The sequence below is a fragment of the Salvelinus sp. IW2-2015 genome, linkage group LG30 (assembly GCF_002910315.2).
Source record: "Salvelinus sp. IW2-2015 linkage group LG30, ASM291031v2, whole genome shotgun sequence".
NCBI lineage: Eukaryota > Metazoa > Chordata > Actinopteri > Salmoniformes > Salmonidae > Salvelinus > Salvelinus sp. IW2-2015.
The window spans coordinates 17,640,898-17,661,672 of record NC_036869.1 but is presented as its reverse complement, the minus strand read 5'-3'; the positions used below and the strand labels follow the sequence as shown (position 1 = coordinate 17,661,672).

General features: G+C 42.4%; 1 protein-coding gene and 1 long non-coding RNA gene across 3 annotated transcripts; both read right to left on the bottom strand.

The window, feature by feature from the left end:
• Nucleotides 1-4,568: 4,568 nt before the first annotated feature.
• Nucleotides 4,569-8,302, bottom strand: LOC111955202 (uncharacterized). Its single transcript, XR_002876086.2, has 3 exons — nucleotides 6,953-8,302; nucleotides 6,787-6,850; nucleotides 4,569-6,643 (listed from the first exon to the last, which is right to left on the bottom strand). It is a non-coding gene; the product is annotated as an uncharacterized lncRNA (long non-coding RNA).
• A 1,835-nt stretch (nucleotides 8,303-10,137) lies between these two features.
• LOC111955080 (class I histocompatibility antigen, F10 alpha chain) lies at nucleotides 10,138-16,897 on the bottom strand. Of its 2 annotated transcripts, none has more exons than XM_070436193.1 (8): nucleotides 16,671-16,897; nucleotides 13,435-13,695; nucleotides 12,948-13,265; nucleotides 12,427-12,741; nucleotides 12,115-12,213; nucleotides 11,798-11,815; nucleotides 11,468-11,545; nucleotides 10,138-11,342 (listed from the first exon to the last, which is right to left on the bottom strand). In XM_070436193.1, the coding sequence occupies exons 1-7, from the start codon at nucleotides 16,741-16,743 to the stop codon at nucleotides 11,496-11,498; spliced, it is 1,134 nt and encodes a 377-aa protein (XP_070292294.1). In that variant the 5' UTR covers nucleotides 16,744-16,897; the 3' UTR covers nucleotides 10,138-11,342; nucleotides 11,468-11,495. The 2 variants fall into 2 exon arrangements, with proteins under 2 accessions (XP_070292294.1, XP_023830918.1); XM_023975150.2 differs by having other exon boundaries at nucleotides 12,948-13,226.
• Nucleotides 16,898-20,775: the final 3,878 nt, after the last annotated feature.

Genomic DNA, 20,775 nt, shown 5'->3' with positions numbered 1-20,775 from the left:
ATTTGAATATTTTACTTGTTCAAATGGTAAGCATTGGACTAGAGATTCACATCCTGGTATAATGAAACTAAAATCTGACTGGTACACAATCTATCGATAACAAATCATGTTCATTGAACCATCAAACTACACTAAGGCATTTCATCAAAGATACATAAATAGTTTTCCTTATTTATTTATTCCATAAATTATGGGATATAGCTAAAAAKATACATCTGGGATTGAGTTGTCAAATCTCAGGATTAAATTTTGTCCGTCGCGTATTTTAGCCCCCCCGCTCTCCCTTTTCGTATATCTGTAGCTACAACACAGTGTTAAACGCTTTTGTCCCTCATCTTCTTGCTCTGAACAGTGTTTCTGGCCAATCACAAAAGGTGTCAAACGGGGGCATTGGACTTGGTCTGCCATGTTCTCCCATGGCTGACTTTAATCCTATTACTGTCAGCCATGACGCATAGATCACGGCCTTTCATCCTTCCCCATTAGGGTCTATGGGCTGTGCTGTTGACTAGGGGGTGTTGGTGTAGCTTTAATTACATTGTAAGCTATTCACCCCATCCGTGTGTCATAACGTGTTATCCTCTGATTCAGTTATAACCCGCCGTTTGGATCGYAGGGCTGAATGGGTTTCGCTATTGGGGCGGTGGGGCATTTTCAATCTGTTTCTCACCATRTTAGTTTTGACTGAATTTTAACGTTTCAAACTTGGGACTTGAGTTCTGTAACATTTTGAACATTTGAATGTTTAGATTGGCATGATAACGGAACTGTAGATTTAAAAGCAGTTGATATGAAATGAATGAATCTAAAGGCCTGTGGAGGAATGGAGATGCAGGCTGTCTAGTCGTGGTGGCTTGGTGTTGAAGCCAGTTCCTTACAGTTCGTGTCTTCTAGGTTGGAAATAGCTTTTTGCTACWTTGAACAATTGTGATACATTGGCCGCATTCTTTCCTATTGGATTTTTTATTCAAAAGGAACCGGAATTAAATATTTGCAAATAGYCAATTGTTTTCCCTGAGTTTCACTTATCTAGGCAAAGCGTTGGCACACACACAGCCTTCCGTGGCTCTCAATAGCCACATATGCTATGCATGATTAGATACCAGTGGATATTGGGCCTAATGCAGGGAGCCTCCTATAGTCCGGACAGTGGGCACCCCCCCACCCTTCTCTTGACCTTTTATCTCACCGCTCAGTTCAATGTTAACATCCAGCAGTGTCCAGTTGGCCAGCTCCTGCTCAAAATCTTTCCTTCCCTCTTTTCTCACCCTCGCCTCCTCTTGTGTGTTGTCCAGCTGGCTGTGACCTATGACCCGGACAACCTCACTCCTGACCCTTGGACTCGTTCCCACGCCACACCCTTTTGTGTGGACCGCGCCATGGCAACGCCTCGGTCACTGCTGCCACGGTAACAGATGGACAGGGCCCTTGGAAATAACTTCATTCGAGCCGCGGACAATCTGCCCAGGGGTACCCCACACACACCCCAAAGCCCCCCACACACTCCCTCCACCCCTGCACCCACAATCCTTCGATTAATTCCGCTGCGGTACTTCTGGTTATGCTATTTAATAAAGTCATTACCATGGCAATCTCAGATTTATCCTGACATGTGCGCTGAAAATGTTCATAGAAATAAGAAGAGCACGTCGTCAATGCAGTTAGCCGCAAAAGGCACAAACATGATACACAAATATCCTATTTCACAGTGCTGGTATTTATGGTAGGGAGTGGTAGTGGTAACTAACTTCATCAGCTAACTTCATMATTATTAGCTAAACCACTTTTATTAGTCCTATTGTTTCTCTCACATTCKGCAAAGGGTAGCTTTAAGGAGAGATGTAAAGAGACAGATTGGAGCAATAGGAATTTGTATGCTACTCCARAACAAATGGAAAGAACAATAGTAGCAATAACATACCCAATAAGGTGCTTGCAGGACATTTTGTGAAAATTACTTATCACTAATTAAATTTTTTGACTTGACCAATTAAGTTGATTCTGGGGCAAAGGTGTTAAATAAACAGGGATTGTGTTTAATTGTGTTGAATGGGTCTGTGACCATGTTGGTGTTGTGTTGTCAAAACACACACTTGTCATTTAATGGAGCAGTTTGATCCTCAATGCCGTTTCACCTCCCACTCAGAGTAAACAAACAAACACACAAAATGGCTCCTATTGAAACTCCCGAATACTCCCAAATGCATCATATTTCACAAATCTGTACAATTAGGTTTGAAAAGGTAAATCTCATAGGCTGCATCTACACAGGCAGCCTAATTCAGATTTTTTTCTCTTTTAGAGCTGATCTGATTGGTCAAAAGACCAATTAATGACAAGAAGATCAGAATTGGGATGCCTGTATGAACGCAGCCRTATAGGCCTACATGAAAACAACAACACTATTAAAAAAGAAATGGTCTCCCAGTCTTATAAGAACAGTTGTATTTTTTATTTATTTTTCTAGCACTTTTATACAGGGAGAGGTTAGTTGGAAATTCAGCATAAGATTCAAAAGTGGGAGACGTTTTCAGCTCAGCSCAACAGACTGACTGATCAAGAGGCGCCAACGGCGACCCCAAAAGACAGACCATTGAAGAGAAATCACACAAGCGCAACCATTTATTCAATTTTGGATTTTGTATCCCTCTGTCCGGCATCTGCATCACTATCTTTCCCTCTCATTCCACCCCTCCCTGCACCCGCCACCCACTTCTCCCCCTCTGCCTCTCGCCCAGTTCATTGTACCAAAGGAGATTTTCTTCATTGAGGCCCAGTCTCTTAGGTAACCCCAGTGCTGCATGAAATGAAGAGRGAGAGAGAGAAAAAGAGAGAGAGGGGGAGTGAAGGAAATTGAAAGACAGAAGGAGGAACAGGCAGAAAGGGTCGGAGAACGCAAGAGAGAAGGATGCAGGAGCAGAGAAGGCAAGCGTTAAGATGCTAAAGTAGGACAGTGTGTCAGATATTGAACGCAACGCAGCTAAAACAAGAACACATCTGAGGGAAGAAGATAAAAAATATTTCAGGATGAATTTCTATACCTTTGAGCAGCAGGGTTTTTATTTGTTATAACGTGCCAATGTTTTTAGGCCTCAACTAAGTCTAGTAGCTTTTTTTTTGTCTTTAAGGTACTCAACATAGCTTGAATACATCGGTACACTTTAATTGTTGTGCCAATGTGAATGCAACCATGGTTGAGGTGGTCTATAGTGACCTGTTATGATACAAGAGCAGTAGTTAAGGTTGAATTCAGAGCTAGAGGTTGTATCTGTGGCACGGAGCCATGTCGTAGACCAGATGCAGCAGTTGGACTCTCGTTGGATTCCTTGCCGGGACAGTGGAACAACTTCACTGCTGCTCAACAGATTACTACCACWTTGAAGAAACTTCTCAACATGAATGGGTAAAAATGGGTGACTAGCTTTTATTTTCCAGTCGTGGCTGATATTCAGGAAGGGAAATAAACTTTATTGAACYTTCTAAACATCCTCTGTGGGAAAAAATGTACTAAGTACTGTAAAAATCAAGATTTAGTTTTTGATATTTAAAAGAGGTTAATTTAACCAGTTTTTAAGCGAACCACTTTTTTTCTGTAATCAAATATTTCAGTTAAAGGTCATTTTCTGAATTCAAAAGAAAAACAAGTCTTCATTMGACTTTTAAATATTACTTTTTATAGTATCTACTCAATAGTATCTACTCAAACAAATAACTGTTAACTTTAACTTTAAGATATGGATATGAAATACTTTATTTCTCTTTGTGGGGCGTGCAGGGCTGCTCTTCAGTTGTGAGCAGCACATGGAGCATCAATGAATGGCTGAGGCCTTTCGAAAGCGGCYCATATTATTCGTTTTGACACAGCTCATATAGGAAGACAAATGTTGCATAGAGCAATTCAGTTTTGGGGGCTACTTTTGTTTCAAATTCTCACTTTTGTTTCCAGCTCTTACCTTGGCTGCTCATGTGTTAACACTCGGCTGCACTAAGTTATCATAGGGAGCTTTTGTCTCTTTGATCCGTGTGACCATGGGGAGCCCTTTTGTATGGGTCACATTGCTGCTGCCTTGGGGTGCTGCCCTGCAAAGTGACCCTGCGTTCATCATTGTGTCATGAACACACAGAAAGGGTGGTTGAGTTAGGGTTTCAGAGGCCTTCATTTCCCTATACGTTTCTCTGTACCCTATGTCTATCCAAACGTCTGCCCATCCAYCCCTGCTATGTGCTGACCCAGGGGGTCCGGAGCTGATTGTCCAAACGCAATTCTTGTGTCTGCCTCCCTGAAACCAGGAGTTGTGGATGGACATCACGCYCCTGRCCTCCAGAAATCTCCAGTAATGCAGACATGGAAGGGACAGAAGGAAACGTGTGGGTATAAATGGTCACCTTTACCACACTGGGCTTTTTCCCCAAAATTATTTGTACTTCTACTATTCTCCAGCTTCTCAACGTGGCTCACGGTGGCGGTTAAGAGCCAGAACAAGAGGTTGAGTCTACTTGGAGGCTGAAGTCATTAGAGGGAGAAATGAATAGCATTTATAATGTTAAGTACTGTTGAATGTGTCCGGTTTGCACTTCAGTCCCTGTTTTCTAGGTTGCTTTTTCTTTCAAAGCTATTCAAAAAAGGTCTCACAAGATGCACACTTCTAGCAGGAAAGGGGAGAGAGTGAGAGAAAATTAGATTGAATGAATGAAGTGAGGTGTGTGTGTGTTTGCATTTGCCTGTGTTTGGCAGAGTTCAAGGGTTAGGCTACGGAATAATAGGGAAAACGAGAGCCAAAGTAAAGCACTGTGAAGGATTTGGAGATTGTAGGGAGAGACGGGGCTTGGGGCGAGAGACTGGGATTATCAGGGAAGGAGGGATTTGGGAAGAGAAAGAAGGAGGAGAAAAGGGCAATAGGACCTTTTTGGAGGGAAAGACAAGAGAACAAGGAAGAGAGAAATGTGTAAAGTACGAAGGGCCCAAACTGAGCGCAGAGAGAAAGGGAAGTACAAAATAAGTTGAGAAAAAAATTGCCAGGGAGGAAGTTCGAGCGAGACTCGGGAAATAGCTATAGAAAGGAAAGAGAAAGAGAGAGGGTGGAGAAAAGAGAGAGACAGAGAGATCAAGAGGGAGGCAGCATTAATATGCTAATGGGCTGRGTGAATGCACAACAGGCCCACTGACCAGGCTAATCACGGGTGGACACACACTGGGGCTAATCCTTCACGCAGCTCCCTCGCACACACTTCCGTGCACACACTGATCACACACTACTGAACACACACACACAACCCACCCACACATACACTATTTGCACTGACCCACACAAATAACATAATTTGATGCTAATAATAGCAAAATAGCAAATAGTCACGGGAACATATATGCACAATGCACTCTCACTCTCACTCTCACTCTCACTGTCACTTTCACACACAAACAGTTGTTCAGACAATATCACCATGGTTATTTAGCTCTGTGAAGCCATGATTGAACTCTGTGGGCAGAATGTGTCCTCTGATGGGGTTTCTACCACTCGTTTTGTTAGGGTTTTCTCTTTACTCGGAGCTGGAGTCAATGAAGCTACTAATATTTACTGAACAGATTGGCTGCCTTCTGTGTGTCTAACCCAGACTGAAGGAGTGGAGTTTTTGAGTGAGCACAGGGAAGTGATTCCAAACAATTCCTGTAATAAATGCTGTGTACATGTTTATTAGCTGTCATGTCACGTGTAATATCATGTCTTTCACTTMAATAAAAACCGTTCAAATTAGTTGATGTGACTTTTCCCGTTTTTTYCCCTCAAGGTGATTAGTWGCTRTATATGAATGGAAACTCAATGCTTTATATTAAGTAACTGTCTTTGTTATCCATCTCAAGAGTTGAGTTTAAAACAAAAAAAAAATGTCACAGATATAACCTGACAAAGGTTAGGATTTAGGTATTGTATTGTATTGTATCTTGTATTGTATCTTGAGCGCTCAGTTGGTTACCCAGGGTAAGAACAAGTTACCCCTCAAGTCGAGTGGGGCTTAGAGGGGAGCAGTGGAGACAGCTGGTGGTTGATATTAGAGCAGCACCTCGGGGCAACCTAGCCCTACACTGACATATGATCATGTCTCAGCTAAGCTAGGCTAATGCTAACTGTGCTCTGGCCAACTCTTATGTCTGGCAGCAATGACAACAACAACAATAGGAGTGTAGCCATAACAATAGCATCACCAATGGAAACTTAATACTCATTTAATTAGATTGGATGGGGATTAAAGTTCCCTCAAGTCCACACCAGTCCCATCATATCTGGAAAACAAAAAACTGACCTGAGGTCAACGTCTCTACGGTCAACTTCAGTCAGTGCCACCCGGAAACCTTGGGACATCGATACCCTAAACCTCACCATAACCCTAACCTTAACCCTTAACTTTTTACAATGTTAAATGTTTTAGATTTCCTCTACATTTTAAACATTTTTTACTTTCAATTTCAATGGGGTAACATCAGAGTTGGAAATCCCAAGGACCCCACTTGGACTTTTCAGTCAACTTCACCCTACTCTGTACCCTGGGCTGCTCTCTCCTCTCCCGGTCCGGCTACAGCTCTAGACTTCAGAGAAACCATCTCCAAGTTCACCCCTTCCACTTGCTTCGGCCTCTTGGTGGTCTAAAACACAGCACCAAAAGTCAGTAATATAAAAAATCACAGGTACAATACAATCCAACTGATTCATTCAGTGATTAAACCAAGACTTGCCTTCTAAAATACAAAGTTTGTTCACCTGACTTGTCACTTTTTAATGTCTTTACCTTGATGTACAGATAGGTGGTGGAGTTGGCTGTCACCGACAGTAGAAAGCTGTCAGAGGAGAGACTGCAACAGAAAGACATTTCATTAGGGGATTGTTAATCATCAGATTCGTCTGTGGAAAATCTGTTAATGTCAAAGTTATAAGTACGGTTCGTTTTCAGTTACCTGTGACAGTGAGGGAGAGTAGCTCACTCTCAGAAGAGAAGTCATGTAAAATACAGTACATCTCATGAACACAGCTGTAGTTCCCTTGGTGGAAGTCATCTGCAGCGGGAAAGAGGAAGGCAGCAGAGTGATAGACAGCTGGCTAGGTCTGGGTTGTTTTGGAGTCAGGGTACGTGAGGAGGAAGGAGACACCCGGGTGCTGTGGCTGAGTGGAGCAGGTGATGGTGAAGCTGTGGCCCCTGAACACCTCTAGAGTCCTTTGGTGGCCCCTGGAGACCCGTCCCATTGAGATGGTCATGGAGATATCGGGCTTAAGCGGGAGATCTATAAAAATAAAACACAAAAATAAAAACCTCTTTAAAGGGGCAATCAGCAGTTGCTACATCCGTGTTTTGACTTATAAGTTAATGCTATGTACCCATTGATTCTTGAAGAATATAACTTATAAATGCCTTGGAGTCACCAAAGTTGGCCCTGTGCCTCTTCCACAGTCCCTGAGCGCAGGCTCAGGTCCATTACAGTACACTTCAAACCCTTCAGTGCGGTTTTCCAAGTAGTGTTGAAACAGTGGAGCCACAGTCCAGCTGTCTACACAAAAAAAATCAGCGACATCCTTCAATCTCCACCCATATTTTACAGGCTACATATTCCTCTTTCCCTGTTGGTACCACTCCCCTCTACCAACGCAGCGACTGCCTCCTCCCACCAGCCTCACATCATCAGACTCTGGAGAAAGAAGAGTACATACTATTTATTTATATATTCTCAACAAGGCGCTACAGCCAAGCTCCCGACAGACTACCTCTGTATCCTGCCTGTCAAAGTCAGCTTCACACGCTGACGTCCAGGACTGATTGGACTTCAGCTCCACTCTTCCAGAGCAGAAACCAGCTTCATCCACAAACTTAACAAAATCTGAACAAAAAGAGACGGTAGAACATTCAGTTTTGTTGATGATACTAGTATTTTCAGCCCCCCAAAAATATGAATATTGAATATTAAATGAAAATCTAAAATATCCTAATTTTGTTTGATACAATCTTTAATACAACACATATCAATCTTACCTGAACAGATTACATTAGCATAATTACACTTATGCTCAAAGACACCATCTCCACGTGAGACTAATGTACACTTCTCAAGAGTAGAATCCGGACCTTAGCAATCAATACATGCTAGTTGGTATCCTCCACTTCCCTCCAAACTGAGGTCTGTAAGTTGCAGCTACAGCATTCCCACAGTCCATCTTTCTCCACACAATATGATCTGCTTTCAAGCCCCAATAGAGTCCTCCAGTGTCCATAGAAAAACACCTCTGCTCTCCGAGCGCAGGAGCTGGTTCCATTCATCACTCTGAATGGGCCTAAACACCAGGTAGGAAAATACAAGGGTGAGGACAGGTTATATGCCAGAATTATTTTGATTGTAACAGCAGTAGTGCCAGTGCTTTTGACATTGTAACAGCAGTTACTACAGAACAGTTCTTTAGCAATGTAATCTCTGTTGATTTTTTTTATACCAACCTGCTGGGCTGCCGCTTTGAGCCTGTATATCTGAGAATAAAGATAAAGAAGAAACATTCATTTAACATATCCCATAATGTGATGGGAAACATATTAATATGTGTGTGTGTGTTCATGCTTTTTAATCACACTAACTGTGAACTGAACCACACACTGAAAGTTGTTTTTCCACTTGACCACTGGTGGGTGTTTTTCTGGAAGGTTCCATCTTCATTAGGGAGAGTTTCTCCATACTCCACATCTTCATGGTGATCTGGTCCGTCTTTCTGCCAGACCACCATGACTCCACTGGGGTAGAAACCTGTAGCGTGGCAGGTCACTGGAGAGGAGGGGGTCTTCTAGAGCAGACACTGACGGAAGGAGAGAAGAAGTGACAGGATGTTGTTGTGCCTCACGCCAGTAATAGGTTTTGATTGAATAGGGCCCCATGTGTCTCAGACAGTGTCTCTGTACCTATCCTCTTCAAGACATTGCTTAGTGAAGTACCAATACTGGAGATCATTGGTGTTTTTGTTCCACTTCTGTTTGATGGTGTCTGCCTGCTGTATGTTCTTCATGTCCAATGAAATGAAATCCTCCATAGTGGTGGAAATAATCTTTCAGTTAAGTCTAATCATTCCACTCTCAGCCGTACAAGTTCTGGATTGTACGAGAGAGTGAGAGAAAAAAAAACTTTTTTCTATTTGAAAAGCTGATTTTATAGCTTACATTTTCATCCTGATGGTACCCACATTTCAGTTACTGGCCCAACGCTCTTAACCGCTAGGCTACCTGCCTCCCCATAATTTCACACAGGTCATCAAAATATATATTACTTATTAAGCCCATATACAAAATTATATTGTTCCACTTCCAATACCTGTTTAGAGCATATCTTACTGCAAACATTATTAAAAGGTCCAGTATGACACTTTCATTCAAATTGTGGACATTGARAAGTGTAAGAACATTACAGAATGCATGAATTTGGTCTCTAATTTGTCTTGTTGTGGATCACATTAAATGTAATGAAATAATGGTGCCRACAGAGGGCTGCCTTGCTTCTAGTCCATAGGAAACTTTGCGACAAGCATTTCGCTACACCCGCAATAACATCTAAGCACGTGGTGTATGTTTTTATATTTATTATGGTTCCCCATTACTCTTCCTGTAAAATGAAGGCAGTTWATACAATTTTTAAACTTTACTATACATTTACAACACACTGTGTGGCCTCAGGCCTCTACTCCACCACATATATAATCCTTATGTATAGTGCGTATGTTATTGTGTGTGTGTGCCAATGTTTGTGTTGCTTCACAGTCCCCACTGTTCCATAAGGTGTTTTTTTGTTTTTAAAATCTAATTTTACTGCTTGCGTCAGTTACTTGGATGAAGAAGAAAGAGTTACCATGGTAGTCATGGCTCTATGTAGTACTGTGTGCCTCCCATGAGTATTGTTCTGGATCTTGGGGATGTGAAGAGACCCCTTGTGGTTTTGTCTCGTAGTGTATGCATGATGTCCGAACTGTGGCCAGTAGTTAGACAGACAGCTCGGTGCATTAAACATGTGTAAGGAATTTCATTCCTGTGTTTATTAACCAATTCAATTAAAACACTCTGCCCATAAATAAGAATTTGTAAGATAATTATCACAGCTAAAATGGACAGATACCAGTCTTAAAATCAATCAATCAATAGCGTTTTACTCTCGAGAGTACTGATCATAATACATTTTACATCAGGTTTATATTAATTAATGTCCAACCTCCTCTCGGATACAATGGCAATACAGTTCGAGTTCTCATTACTGTCTGCCACCTGTTAAACTATCTACAACCAACCCAAGGTCTTTCCCTCTCCTGGGTAGAGACATCATTCTAGCCTGTCTGAAGATAAACCCATTCTTTCTAACAAGGAACATATGACACTCAGCATTATGGATTATAATAAAGTTTCATTCATACAGTAACATCTAAGTCAAATGTATACATATTTTAGTCATTTAACACAAAAATCCCATAACAACATGTCAATACCTCTCATGAAAATCAGACTGTGATTGAAGTCAAATCTCTTCCTCCACTTGTAGAATATGTGACCAATACATGCTGACTTGCATTAGATTGGTAGATTCATTGCTTATGTGTAGAGCATCCATAATGTACAAAGCACAAACACTTGCAATAAGGGTTTCAAACTTGACCCATCACCAACTTATCTACAGAACCTACTGGCCCAAAAAGAAGCAAAAATACCACCACTTCAAGTGAAATATGTACAAATGGAACATGGATAGGTCTAGCTTATAGTTATACAATTAAACAAGTTAGTGCGCAAAGCTTTAACGTCACACAATTAACTGTACTTATACACCAAAACATACACATATGAAGCTACACCAAACAAAATAATTATGTTTTTCCAGTTCACAGAAAAATAAATTTTAATCGTGATTGTTCTTGGTGGCTTCAGTTTAGGGAGGGAACATTAAGCTTAATTGTTATTCGCGATAATTTTTAAAATTCACATTTTAAATGTACCTGTAAAGTCTGAGTGTTCATTGTTCTAATATACTGTACGGATTGAGATTACATCTCCACACAGTGGGTATATTACACTTTTATAATTCAACAGACAATTACAGACCACACTTTTTCAAAAGCCAAACCATCACTTAAATAGAAAAGTCTAAAACTTTTACGAAATGCCAAAGGAAAGTATTTCCGGACCAGCAGATCTTTTTTTTACTCATGGATTATGTATTTACATTTGCGCAGCGCGCTTGGTGTGTGAGTGACTGAGGTTGATGGTAAGATCTGTATGTGTTATGTTCTTGAGAAGTCAAAMGTCTGTTTCCATTACATTGCTGTCCTCTTCAGCTCCTAAAACACATGAGAAGAGAGGTTACACACATAAACCCATTCTAAACAGTAGCCGTGTGTTCCATAATGGTAGTGGTTGTTTCTCTAGTTTGGTCATTAATATGAGGACACCTTAAGTGACTTACTCTGATGTTACAGAAGTGCAGAGGTTTATCAAATCTTCTGGGCAYCTTTCCCAGAGTTCTCAGAGTCAGTGTCAGAAGCTAAAACAGAAAWAAAGAGATTGATTTGAAAGATAATGAGTTCAGGTTAATTACCAAGTTCCTAATGCATGGTTCACAGGAAATAAAACCTTCCATATTAACTAAGTAGCTACATCAATTAACATTAAGTTTGAACCCGCATCACAATCTACAAGGAAAAGAGAACCACTCTAAAATGGATACAGTCAAACACAACAAAGAAAAATCTGTGATCTTTTTAGAATAATGAACAATATTAAGGTCCCCACTTACTGCTGGCTGGAACAAAGCCTGAAACAGAGATAAACGTCATGTTATTATTGATTCTGCTTTGTTGGAATATTACAATAGAAGAGCATGTTTGACAGTATTCTGAGTCCTGTATTCCTACTGCAGACATCACATACAACCTAAGTGACAACGTAATTCTTTATTTACATTAAACAGGTCAATTCAAACATACTTCTACCATCACTAATAACGCTGCACAATRCTATTACTTGTAAACCAGTACTATGACTACTACTTCTAAACCACTAAGTAAATCACAGCTGATAAACATATGACAATAGAAAGAGGTCTTTCCACACCTTTCTTGCTTTTCTTCTTCCAAATGACGACCCCAACAACGACCAGGAGGAGAGCCACCACCCCTCCAATGATGGGGACAATGTTGGGGGCTGGGTCACCTGTAATCATCAGAAAAGAGCATTCAGACTACAGTGCTAGATCGAGTTCATTTTAGATCAAAATGTACTAAGCAACATCAATAAAAATTCTGGAGGTCAATGAGAACATGTAGTCAGAAAGGTAGTGTTCCTGAGCAGGTGAGTAAACTTAAATTAGGAATATTTGGTAGGAGGGTTATGTATAGTGTATATTTGAATCTTTCTCCCTCTTACCCCTGTTGGTCTTTCCCCAGCTGGTCTGGATCTCAGACTCAGTCAGAACCTCGATGAAGTCCTCCTTGATACCAGTGACCTGAACCACACACTGATACTTGTTGTTCTTCCACTCCTCAGGCGTCACTGTGAGGTGGGTGCTTTTCTGGAAGGTTCCATCATCGTTGGGGAGAATCTCTCCATGCTCCACATCTTCATGCTGTTCTTGCCCATCTTTCTGCCAGAACACCATGACTCCACTGGGGTAGAAACCTGTAGCGTGGCAGGTCACTGGAGAGGAGGGGGTCTTCTGGAGCAGAGACACTGAKGGAGGGRCTGGAGAGAGAATAAAATAGAGGGGAAGGAAGAGAGACATACAGGCATAGTGATGAGATAAACAATTACAGGGAGCGGAACCGCAAGAGATAAAATAAATAAAAAGAACTTGAATATGACGTGCAGTACGGAAATGTAAATAAAAAYACACAATATCATATCACTTTTCTGCCTGTAAATTCATATAGTCGCCTGTGTCTCTGTACCTGTCCTCTGCAGAGTACTCTTCCCATAGTTCAGATACATCTTCAACCAMTCAATGCAGGTCTGGGTGAGGTAGTGTCTCTCCATCTCAATGGCAGACTTGTCACTTTCCCACTTCATTTTGGAGTGGACTGCTTGCGGGACGAAGGCAATCCATGTCGCTCTCTGCAGGTCAAATGCCAGGAGATCTTTTCCATTATATCCAACATGGTGAAACCCTTCTGTGAATCCTGTCTCATCATCCCACTCACAGCCATACATGTCCTGGTTAATGTGCATGCCTGAGAGAGTGAGATTACATTGCTGGTTAATGTGCATGCCTGAGAGAGTGAGATTACATTGTTAGGAACACTGACATAACAACATTAACTTTCTTTGCACAACACTCACATTGAACAAAACCACACAACTTTTTCATGGAGTAATTTCAATTACATCAAAATATAGTCAAACAGTACAATCACACAGACTGAGGTCTCTGAAACTCACCTCCTGTATCATTGAAACGCTTCTGTGCTATCTGAATGTTGGCTTTGAAAACTTGCTCTGCTTCTCTCAGGTTCTCTGTGGTGCTATCCCAGTATTGCTGGTCAAAAACTTTCTCCATCCAGCGCTGCTTGGGGACCTTCCTCTTCGTGATGCTGTCATAGCGGCTAATGACCTGATCATTCACCATCCCCATGTCCACAAACTCAGGGAAGTCTGGGATTCCTGAGGAGGCTGTRTAGAAGTAGCGCAGGAAATGGGCCACTGTAACAGAGATATGGTACTTTATGGTACTGTACATGGAATGTTAATGAGTGTTTACCCTTTATGCATTTAGCAGCGGCCCACCACCACTGCATGTATTTTATTAAGGGACCAACAATAAGTCTGAACTCTGCAAGGCACTCTTTTCTATTTTTTTTTTTTTACCAATGACCTGACACTGGCATTAAACAACGCCTGTGTGTCCATGTATGCTGATGATTCAACCCTATACGCATCAGCAACCACAGCTAGGGAAGTCACTGCAACCCTAAACAAAGACTTTGTCAGTTTTAGAATTGGTGGCCAGTAGTCCTGAATATTTCTAAAACTAAGAGCATTGTATATGGTGCAAATCATTTAAAGTKCTAGACCTGAATCTGGTAATGAATAGTGTGACTGTTTAGCAAGTTGAGAAGACAAAATTACTTGGTATTACCTTAGATTGTAAACGGTCATGGTCAAAACATTTATACTTAACAATAATATAAACGCAACATGTAAAGTGTTGGTCCCATGATTCATGAGCTGAAATAAAAGATTCCAGAAATTCTCCATAGACACTAAATGCTTTTCTCTCTCTCAAATGTGCACAAATGCATTCACATCCCTGTTAGTGAGCATTTCTCCTTTGCCAAGATAATCCATCCACCTGACAGGTGTGGCATATCAAGAAGCTGAATAAACAGCATGATCATTACACCTTGTGCTGGGGACAATAAAAGGAGTGTGCAATTGGCATGCTGACTGCAGTTATATCTACCAGAGCTGTTGTCAGAGAATTTTAAATGTTAATTTCTCTACCAGTAGCCACCTGTCATTTTAGAGAATTTGGCAGTACATCCAACCAGCCCAGGACCTCCACATCGTCTGAGATGAGCCACCCAGACAGCCGACTTATTTTACCAGGTAAGTTGACTGAGAACACATTCTCATTTACAGCAACAACCTGGGGAATAGTTACAGGGGAGAGGGGGGATGAATGAGCCAATTATAAACTGGGGATTATTAGGTTACTGATGGTTTGAGGGCCAGATTGGGAATTTAGCCAGGACACTGGGGTTAACACCCCTACTCTTACAATAAGTGCCATGGGATCTTTAATGACCTCAAAGAGTCAGGACACCCGTTTATCATCCCATCCGAAAGACAGCACCCTACACAGGGCAGTGTCCCCAATCCCTGCCCTGGGGTATTGTGATATTTTTTTTAGACCAGAAGAAAGAGTGCCTCCTACTGGCCCTCAACCACTTCCAGCAGCATCTGGTCTCCCATCCAGGGACTGACCAGGACCAACCCTGCTTAGCTTCAGAAGCAAGCCAGCAGTGGTATCCGGCTTTGCACAACCAAAGAATTTCTGCACAAACTCAAAAAAACAGTCTCAGGGAAATACATCTGCGTGCTCATCACCCTTACCAGGGTCTTGACCTGACTGCAGTTTGGCGTCGTAACCGACTTCAGTGGGCAAACGCTCTCCTTTGATGGCCACTGGCACACTGGATAAGTGTGCTCTTCACGGATAAATCCCAGCTTCRACTGTACCAGGCAGATGGTGTCGTGTGGGTGAGCGGTTTAATTGTCAGCGTTGTGAACAGTGGCCTTTGGTATCGGCAGGCATAAACTAGGGACAACGAAGATATTTGCATTTTATCGATGGCAATTTGAATGCAAAGCGATAACATGACCAGATCCTGAGGCACATTGTCGTGCCATTCACTACCGCGACCATCACGGTAATGCACAACCCCATGTCGCAAGGATCTGTACACAATTCCTGGAAGCTGAAAACAACCCAAGTTCCTCCAGTGTCTATTTTTTTTCTCTTTTTTTGTTATTTATAAAAAAAGTATCTGTGATCAACAGATGCATATCTGTATTCCCAGTCATGTGAAATCTATAGATTAGGGACCAATTAATTTACTTCAATTGTAGGATTTCCTTATATGAACTGTAACTCCATAAAAACTGAGCAATGTGTTAAATTCCAAATAGTTTGCATAGTTAACTTACACACAGCACTGACACTTTTCACAGTCCCCAGGTCCAGAACAAATTCAAGGAAACGTACAGTATTATACAAAGCCATGATTGCATGCAACTCCAATCTCATATAGCGCATGTGAACAGCAAACCCGATTTAACAAAAAATTAAATAACTTCCCCATGTGACCTACTTTTTCTGCGCGTGTCCTGATAGATGCACACACTCTACAATTTACATACATTTAAAACATTAAAGTATTTTGTCTAAAGTATTTTTCGTTATGTGTCGGACCCCAGAAAGACTGTCGCCATTGGCGTCAGCTAGCGGGAATCCTAATTAAATCTMAAACATCTACAACAACAAAAAAGCTCAAATACATTGTACACGGCAACTGGCGGCCCCTTTTAAAGGCCATCGAAATCAATAACAGTAGGGTCTCAAATGAATAGTAGAATACACAAGGTGCAATTTCGAAATGTGGTTGTGCAGCAACAGTTCTCTTATTATGGCAGTCACTGATAGTCCCTCAATTAGCCCATGYCCACCCCATTCATTCGTGACCACATCAAAGTTGCCCATCCCAGGCCTATAGTAACATAGAACAGACTGCGCGTCACCAAACACCAGGGCAAACGACATACTAAAGGTTAATATCGAAACTGATAAATGCACTTCACAGCCATTATAGCATACGAGTTCACATCTCACAGTGGACAGCCTGCCTCCACTCAAGAGCCCACATTGTTGGACATAATGAAATCAACACTTTTCCTTACTGTAATGTGTTTGTTTTATTGAGTGATGCTGTTATTTTATTCTAATTGTCTAACGTTACTCGTCTTGTTAATTTATTGTAGGGCCATTGGCGGACAAATTGTCATGTTTTTCATTTGAAATAAAACATCAGCGTTTAAATTGTATGAGTGACGTGTATATATCCTACAAAAAAAACAATAATTAAAACATACTAAACAATAATGTGGAAATCACTGACCTGACAAAGCTCCATGAATACAAAAGAGGAGAATAAAATATGTCTTCATGGCGCTGATGAGTCTGGTTTTCATTAWCGTTTTCCGAATTCAGGAACGGTTTGTAACTAATGCAGTAATGTAGCCAATTTAAACTGTATTACAATTTAAATTGCCTATATTACTGATTTGTTCCACCAAACTTTATCACCGCTAAGGACACAACCAGTGAACATGCGTTTCTGTCCTGGCAAGGCCAATTTATACMGCTCTTCTGTTTACCCGATTAACTGTAACCCAATAGGAAATCAGAAAGAGACTTCGTCACCAAACACCAGGAGGACAAACGTATTCAAGGTTATGATCGAAATTGAAAGTAAAGTCATGTCACTGTTGRTGTTCAAAAACGGTTGGCAAAGGGAAAAAGGACTATAGGGTGACAGATGGATGACTGAAAATTGACTGGAAAAAAATAGGTTCAAAGCAAAGCAGTGTTAAAATTGTACCCTACTCTGTTTCTGCCGACACTCGGAAGTCGGCGATTTCCGAGTTCCAAGTTGTTTTGCACGCACCAAAACACCTCTGCTGTTTCCATACACACCATGTGACCACCCTGAGAGAAATAACTAACTTCGCCATGGTTCKTTGGACAATGCCTATGGGGAAAATGAATTACGTTTTTGTAAGGATAAATGGGGGAAATAAATGATGTGGTAAACACAGGCTTTAAGAGATATTACGTTATGTTCTATGAGATTATATTAACCAACTAACATAGCCTAACTTTGTGAATTTTGAATAAGTTATGTAAAAAAAAAAAAGCACACAAATGCTTCATAATTCATAAAGGTCATGTTAACTGTGTAACGAGTGCGCTGAGAGTCGGGAAGCAAGTTCAGGGAGTGAAAACATTTAATTAATAAGTAAACAAAACAAGAAACATGAACAGCGCACCGACATGAAACAGGTACAGAAACAATGACTACTGGGGAAGAAACCAAAGGGAGTGACATAAACTCAGCAAAAAAATAAACGTCCTCTCACTGTCAACTGCGTTTATTTTCAGCAAACTTAACATGTGTAAATATTTGTATGCACAAAACAAGATTCAACAACTGAGACATAAACTGAACAAGTTCCACAGACATGTGACTAACAGAAATTGAATAATTTGTGCTTGAACAAAAGGGGGGGGTCAAAATAAAAAATAACAGTCACTATCTGGTGAGGCACCTGCAAGTTCCCGGACATTTCTGGGGGGAATGGCCCTAGCCCTCACCCTCCGATCCAACAGGTCCCAGACATGCTCAATGGGTTTGAGGTCCGGGCTCTTCGCTGGCCATGGCAGAACACTGACATTCCTGTCTTGCAGGAAATCACGCACAGAACAAGCAGTACGGCTGGTGGCATTGTCATGCTGGAGGGTCGTGTCAGGTTTAGCCTGCAGGTAGGGTACCACATGAGGGACTAGGATATCTTCCCTGTAATGCACAGCGTTGAGATTGCCTGCAATGACAACAAGCTCAGTCCGATGATGCTGTGACACACTGCCCCAGACCATGATGGACCCTCCACTTCCAAATCGATCCCTCTCCAGAGTACAGGCCTCGGTGTAACACTCATTCGTTTGACGATAAACGTGAATCCGACCATCACCCCATGTGAGACAAAACCACAACTCATCAGTGAAGAGCACTTTTTGCCAGTCCTGTCTGGTCCAGCGACAGTGAGTTTGTGCCCATATGCGACGTTGTTGCCAGTAATATCTGGTGAGGACCTGCCTTTACAACAGGCCTACAAGCCCTCAGTCCAGCCTCTCTCACACAAAATGGCGCTGGAAGAAATGGCAGCAGTTTTACGGGAGACCAACCAATTGTGCTAATATGTGTTTTTTTCCCTGAGCTAAAGGGTAGAGCTGCCGCTTTCAAGGTGTGGGACTCTAACCCGGAAGCTTACAAGAAATCCTGCTGCCCTGCGACAAACCATCAAACAGGCAAAGCGTCAATACAGGGCTAAGATTGAATCATACTCGTAATCATACTCATACCAACGCTCGTCTTATGTGGCAGGGCTTGCAAACTATTACAGACTACAAAGGGAAGCACAGCCACGAGCTGCTCAGTGACACGAGCCTACCAGACTAGCTAAATCACTTCTATGCTCGCTTCGAGGCAAGCAACACTGAGGCATGCATGAGAGCATCAGCTGTTCCAGGCGACTGTGTGATCACACTCTCCGTAGCCGACGTGAGTAAGACCTTTAAACAGTTCAACATACACAAGGCTGCGYGGCMAGACGGATTACCAGGACGTGTGCTCCGGRCATGTGCTGACCAACTRGCAGGTGTCTTCACTGACATTTTCAACATGTCCCTGATTAAGTCTGTAATACCAACATGTTTCAAGCAGACCACCATAGTCCCTGTGCCCAAGAACACAACGGCAACCTGCCTAAATGACTACAGACCCGTAGCACTCACGTCTGTAGCCATGAAGTGCTTTGAAAGGTTGGTAATGGCTCACATCAACACCATTATCCCAGAAACCCTAAACACACTCCATTTTGCATACCGCCCAAACAGATCCCCAGATGATGCAATCTCTATTGCACTCGACACTGCCCTTTCCCACCTGGACAAAAGGAGCACTTACGTGAGAATGCTATTCATTGACTACAGCTCAGCGTTCAACATCATAGTACCCTCAAAGCTCATCACTAAGCTAAGGATCCTGGGACTAAACACCTCCCTCTGCAACTGGATCCTGGACTTCCTGACGGGCCGCCCCCAGGTGGTGAGGGTAGGTAGCAACACATCTGCCACGCTGATCCTCAACACTGGAGCTCCCCGTGGGTGCGTGCTCAGTCCCCTCCTGTACTCCCTGTTCACCCACGACTGCATGACCAGGCACGACTCCAACACCATCATTAAGTTTGCAGACGACACAACAGCGGTAGGCCTGATCACCGACAACTACGAGACAGCATATAGGGAGGAAGTCAGAGACCTGGCCGTGTGGTGCCAGAATAACAACCTATTCCTCAACGTAACCAAGACTAAGGAGATGATTGTGGACTACAGGAAAAGGAGGACCGAGCACGCCCCCATTCTCATCGACGGGGCTGTAGTGGAGCAGGTTGAGAGCTACAAGTTCCTTGGTGTCCACATCAACAACAAACTAGAATGGTCCAAACACAACAAGACAGTCGTGAAGAGGGCACGACAAAGCCTATTCCCCCTCAGGAAACTAAAAAGATTTGGCATGGGTCCTGAGATCCTCAAAAGGTTCTACAGCTGCAACATCGAGAGCATCCTGACTGGTTGCATCACTACCTGGTACGGCAACTGCTCAGCCTCTGACCGCAAGGCACTACAGAAGGTAGTGCGTACAGACCAGTACATCACTGGGGCTAAGCTGCCTGCCATCCAGGACCTTACACCAGGCGGTGTCAGAGGAAGGCCCTAAAAATTGTCAAAGACMCCAGCCACCCCAGTCATAGACTGTTCTCTCTACTACAGCATGCTTACCTGCCCTATATAAACTCAGCAACAAAAAGAACGGCCCTTTTTCAGGACCGCTGTTTCAAAGATCATTCGTAAAAATCCAAATAACTTCACAGATCTTCATTGTAAAGTGTTTAACACTGTTTCCCATGCTTGTTCAATGAACCATAAACAATTAATGAACATGCACCTGTGGAACAGTCGTTAAGAAACTAACAGCTTACAGACGAAAGGCAATTAAGGTCACAGTTATGAAAACTTAGGACACTAAAGAGGCCTTCTACTGACTCTGAAAAAACAACAATAGAAAGATGCCCAGGGTCTCTGCTCATCTGCGTGAATGTGCCTTAGGCATGCTGCAAGGAGGCATGAGGATGCAGATGTGGCCAGGGCAAAAATTGCAATGTCCGTACTGTGAGACGCCTAAGACAGCGCTACAGGGAGACAGGACGAACAACTGATCGCCCTCGCAGTGGCAGACCACGTGTAACCAACCTGCACAGGATCGGTACATCCGAACATCACACCTGCGGGACAAGTACAGGATGGCAACACAACTGCCCGAGTTACACCAGGAATGCACAATCCCTCCATCAGTGCTCAGACTGTCCTCAATTAAATAAATC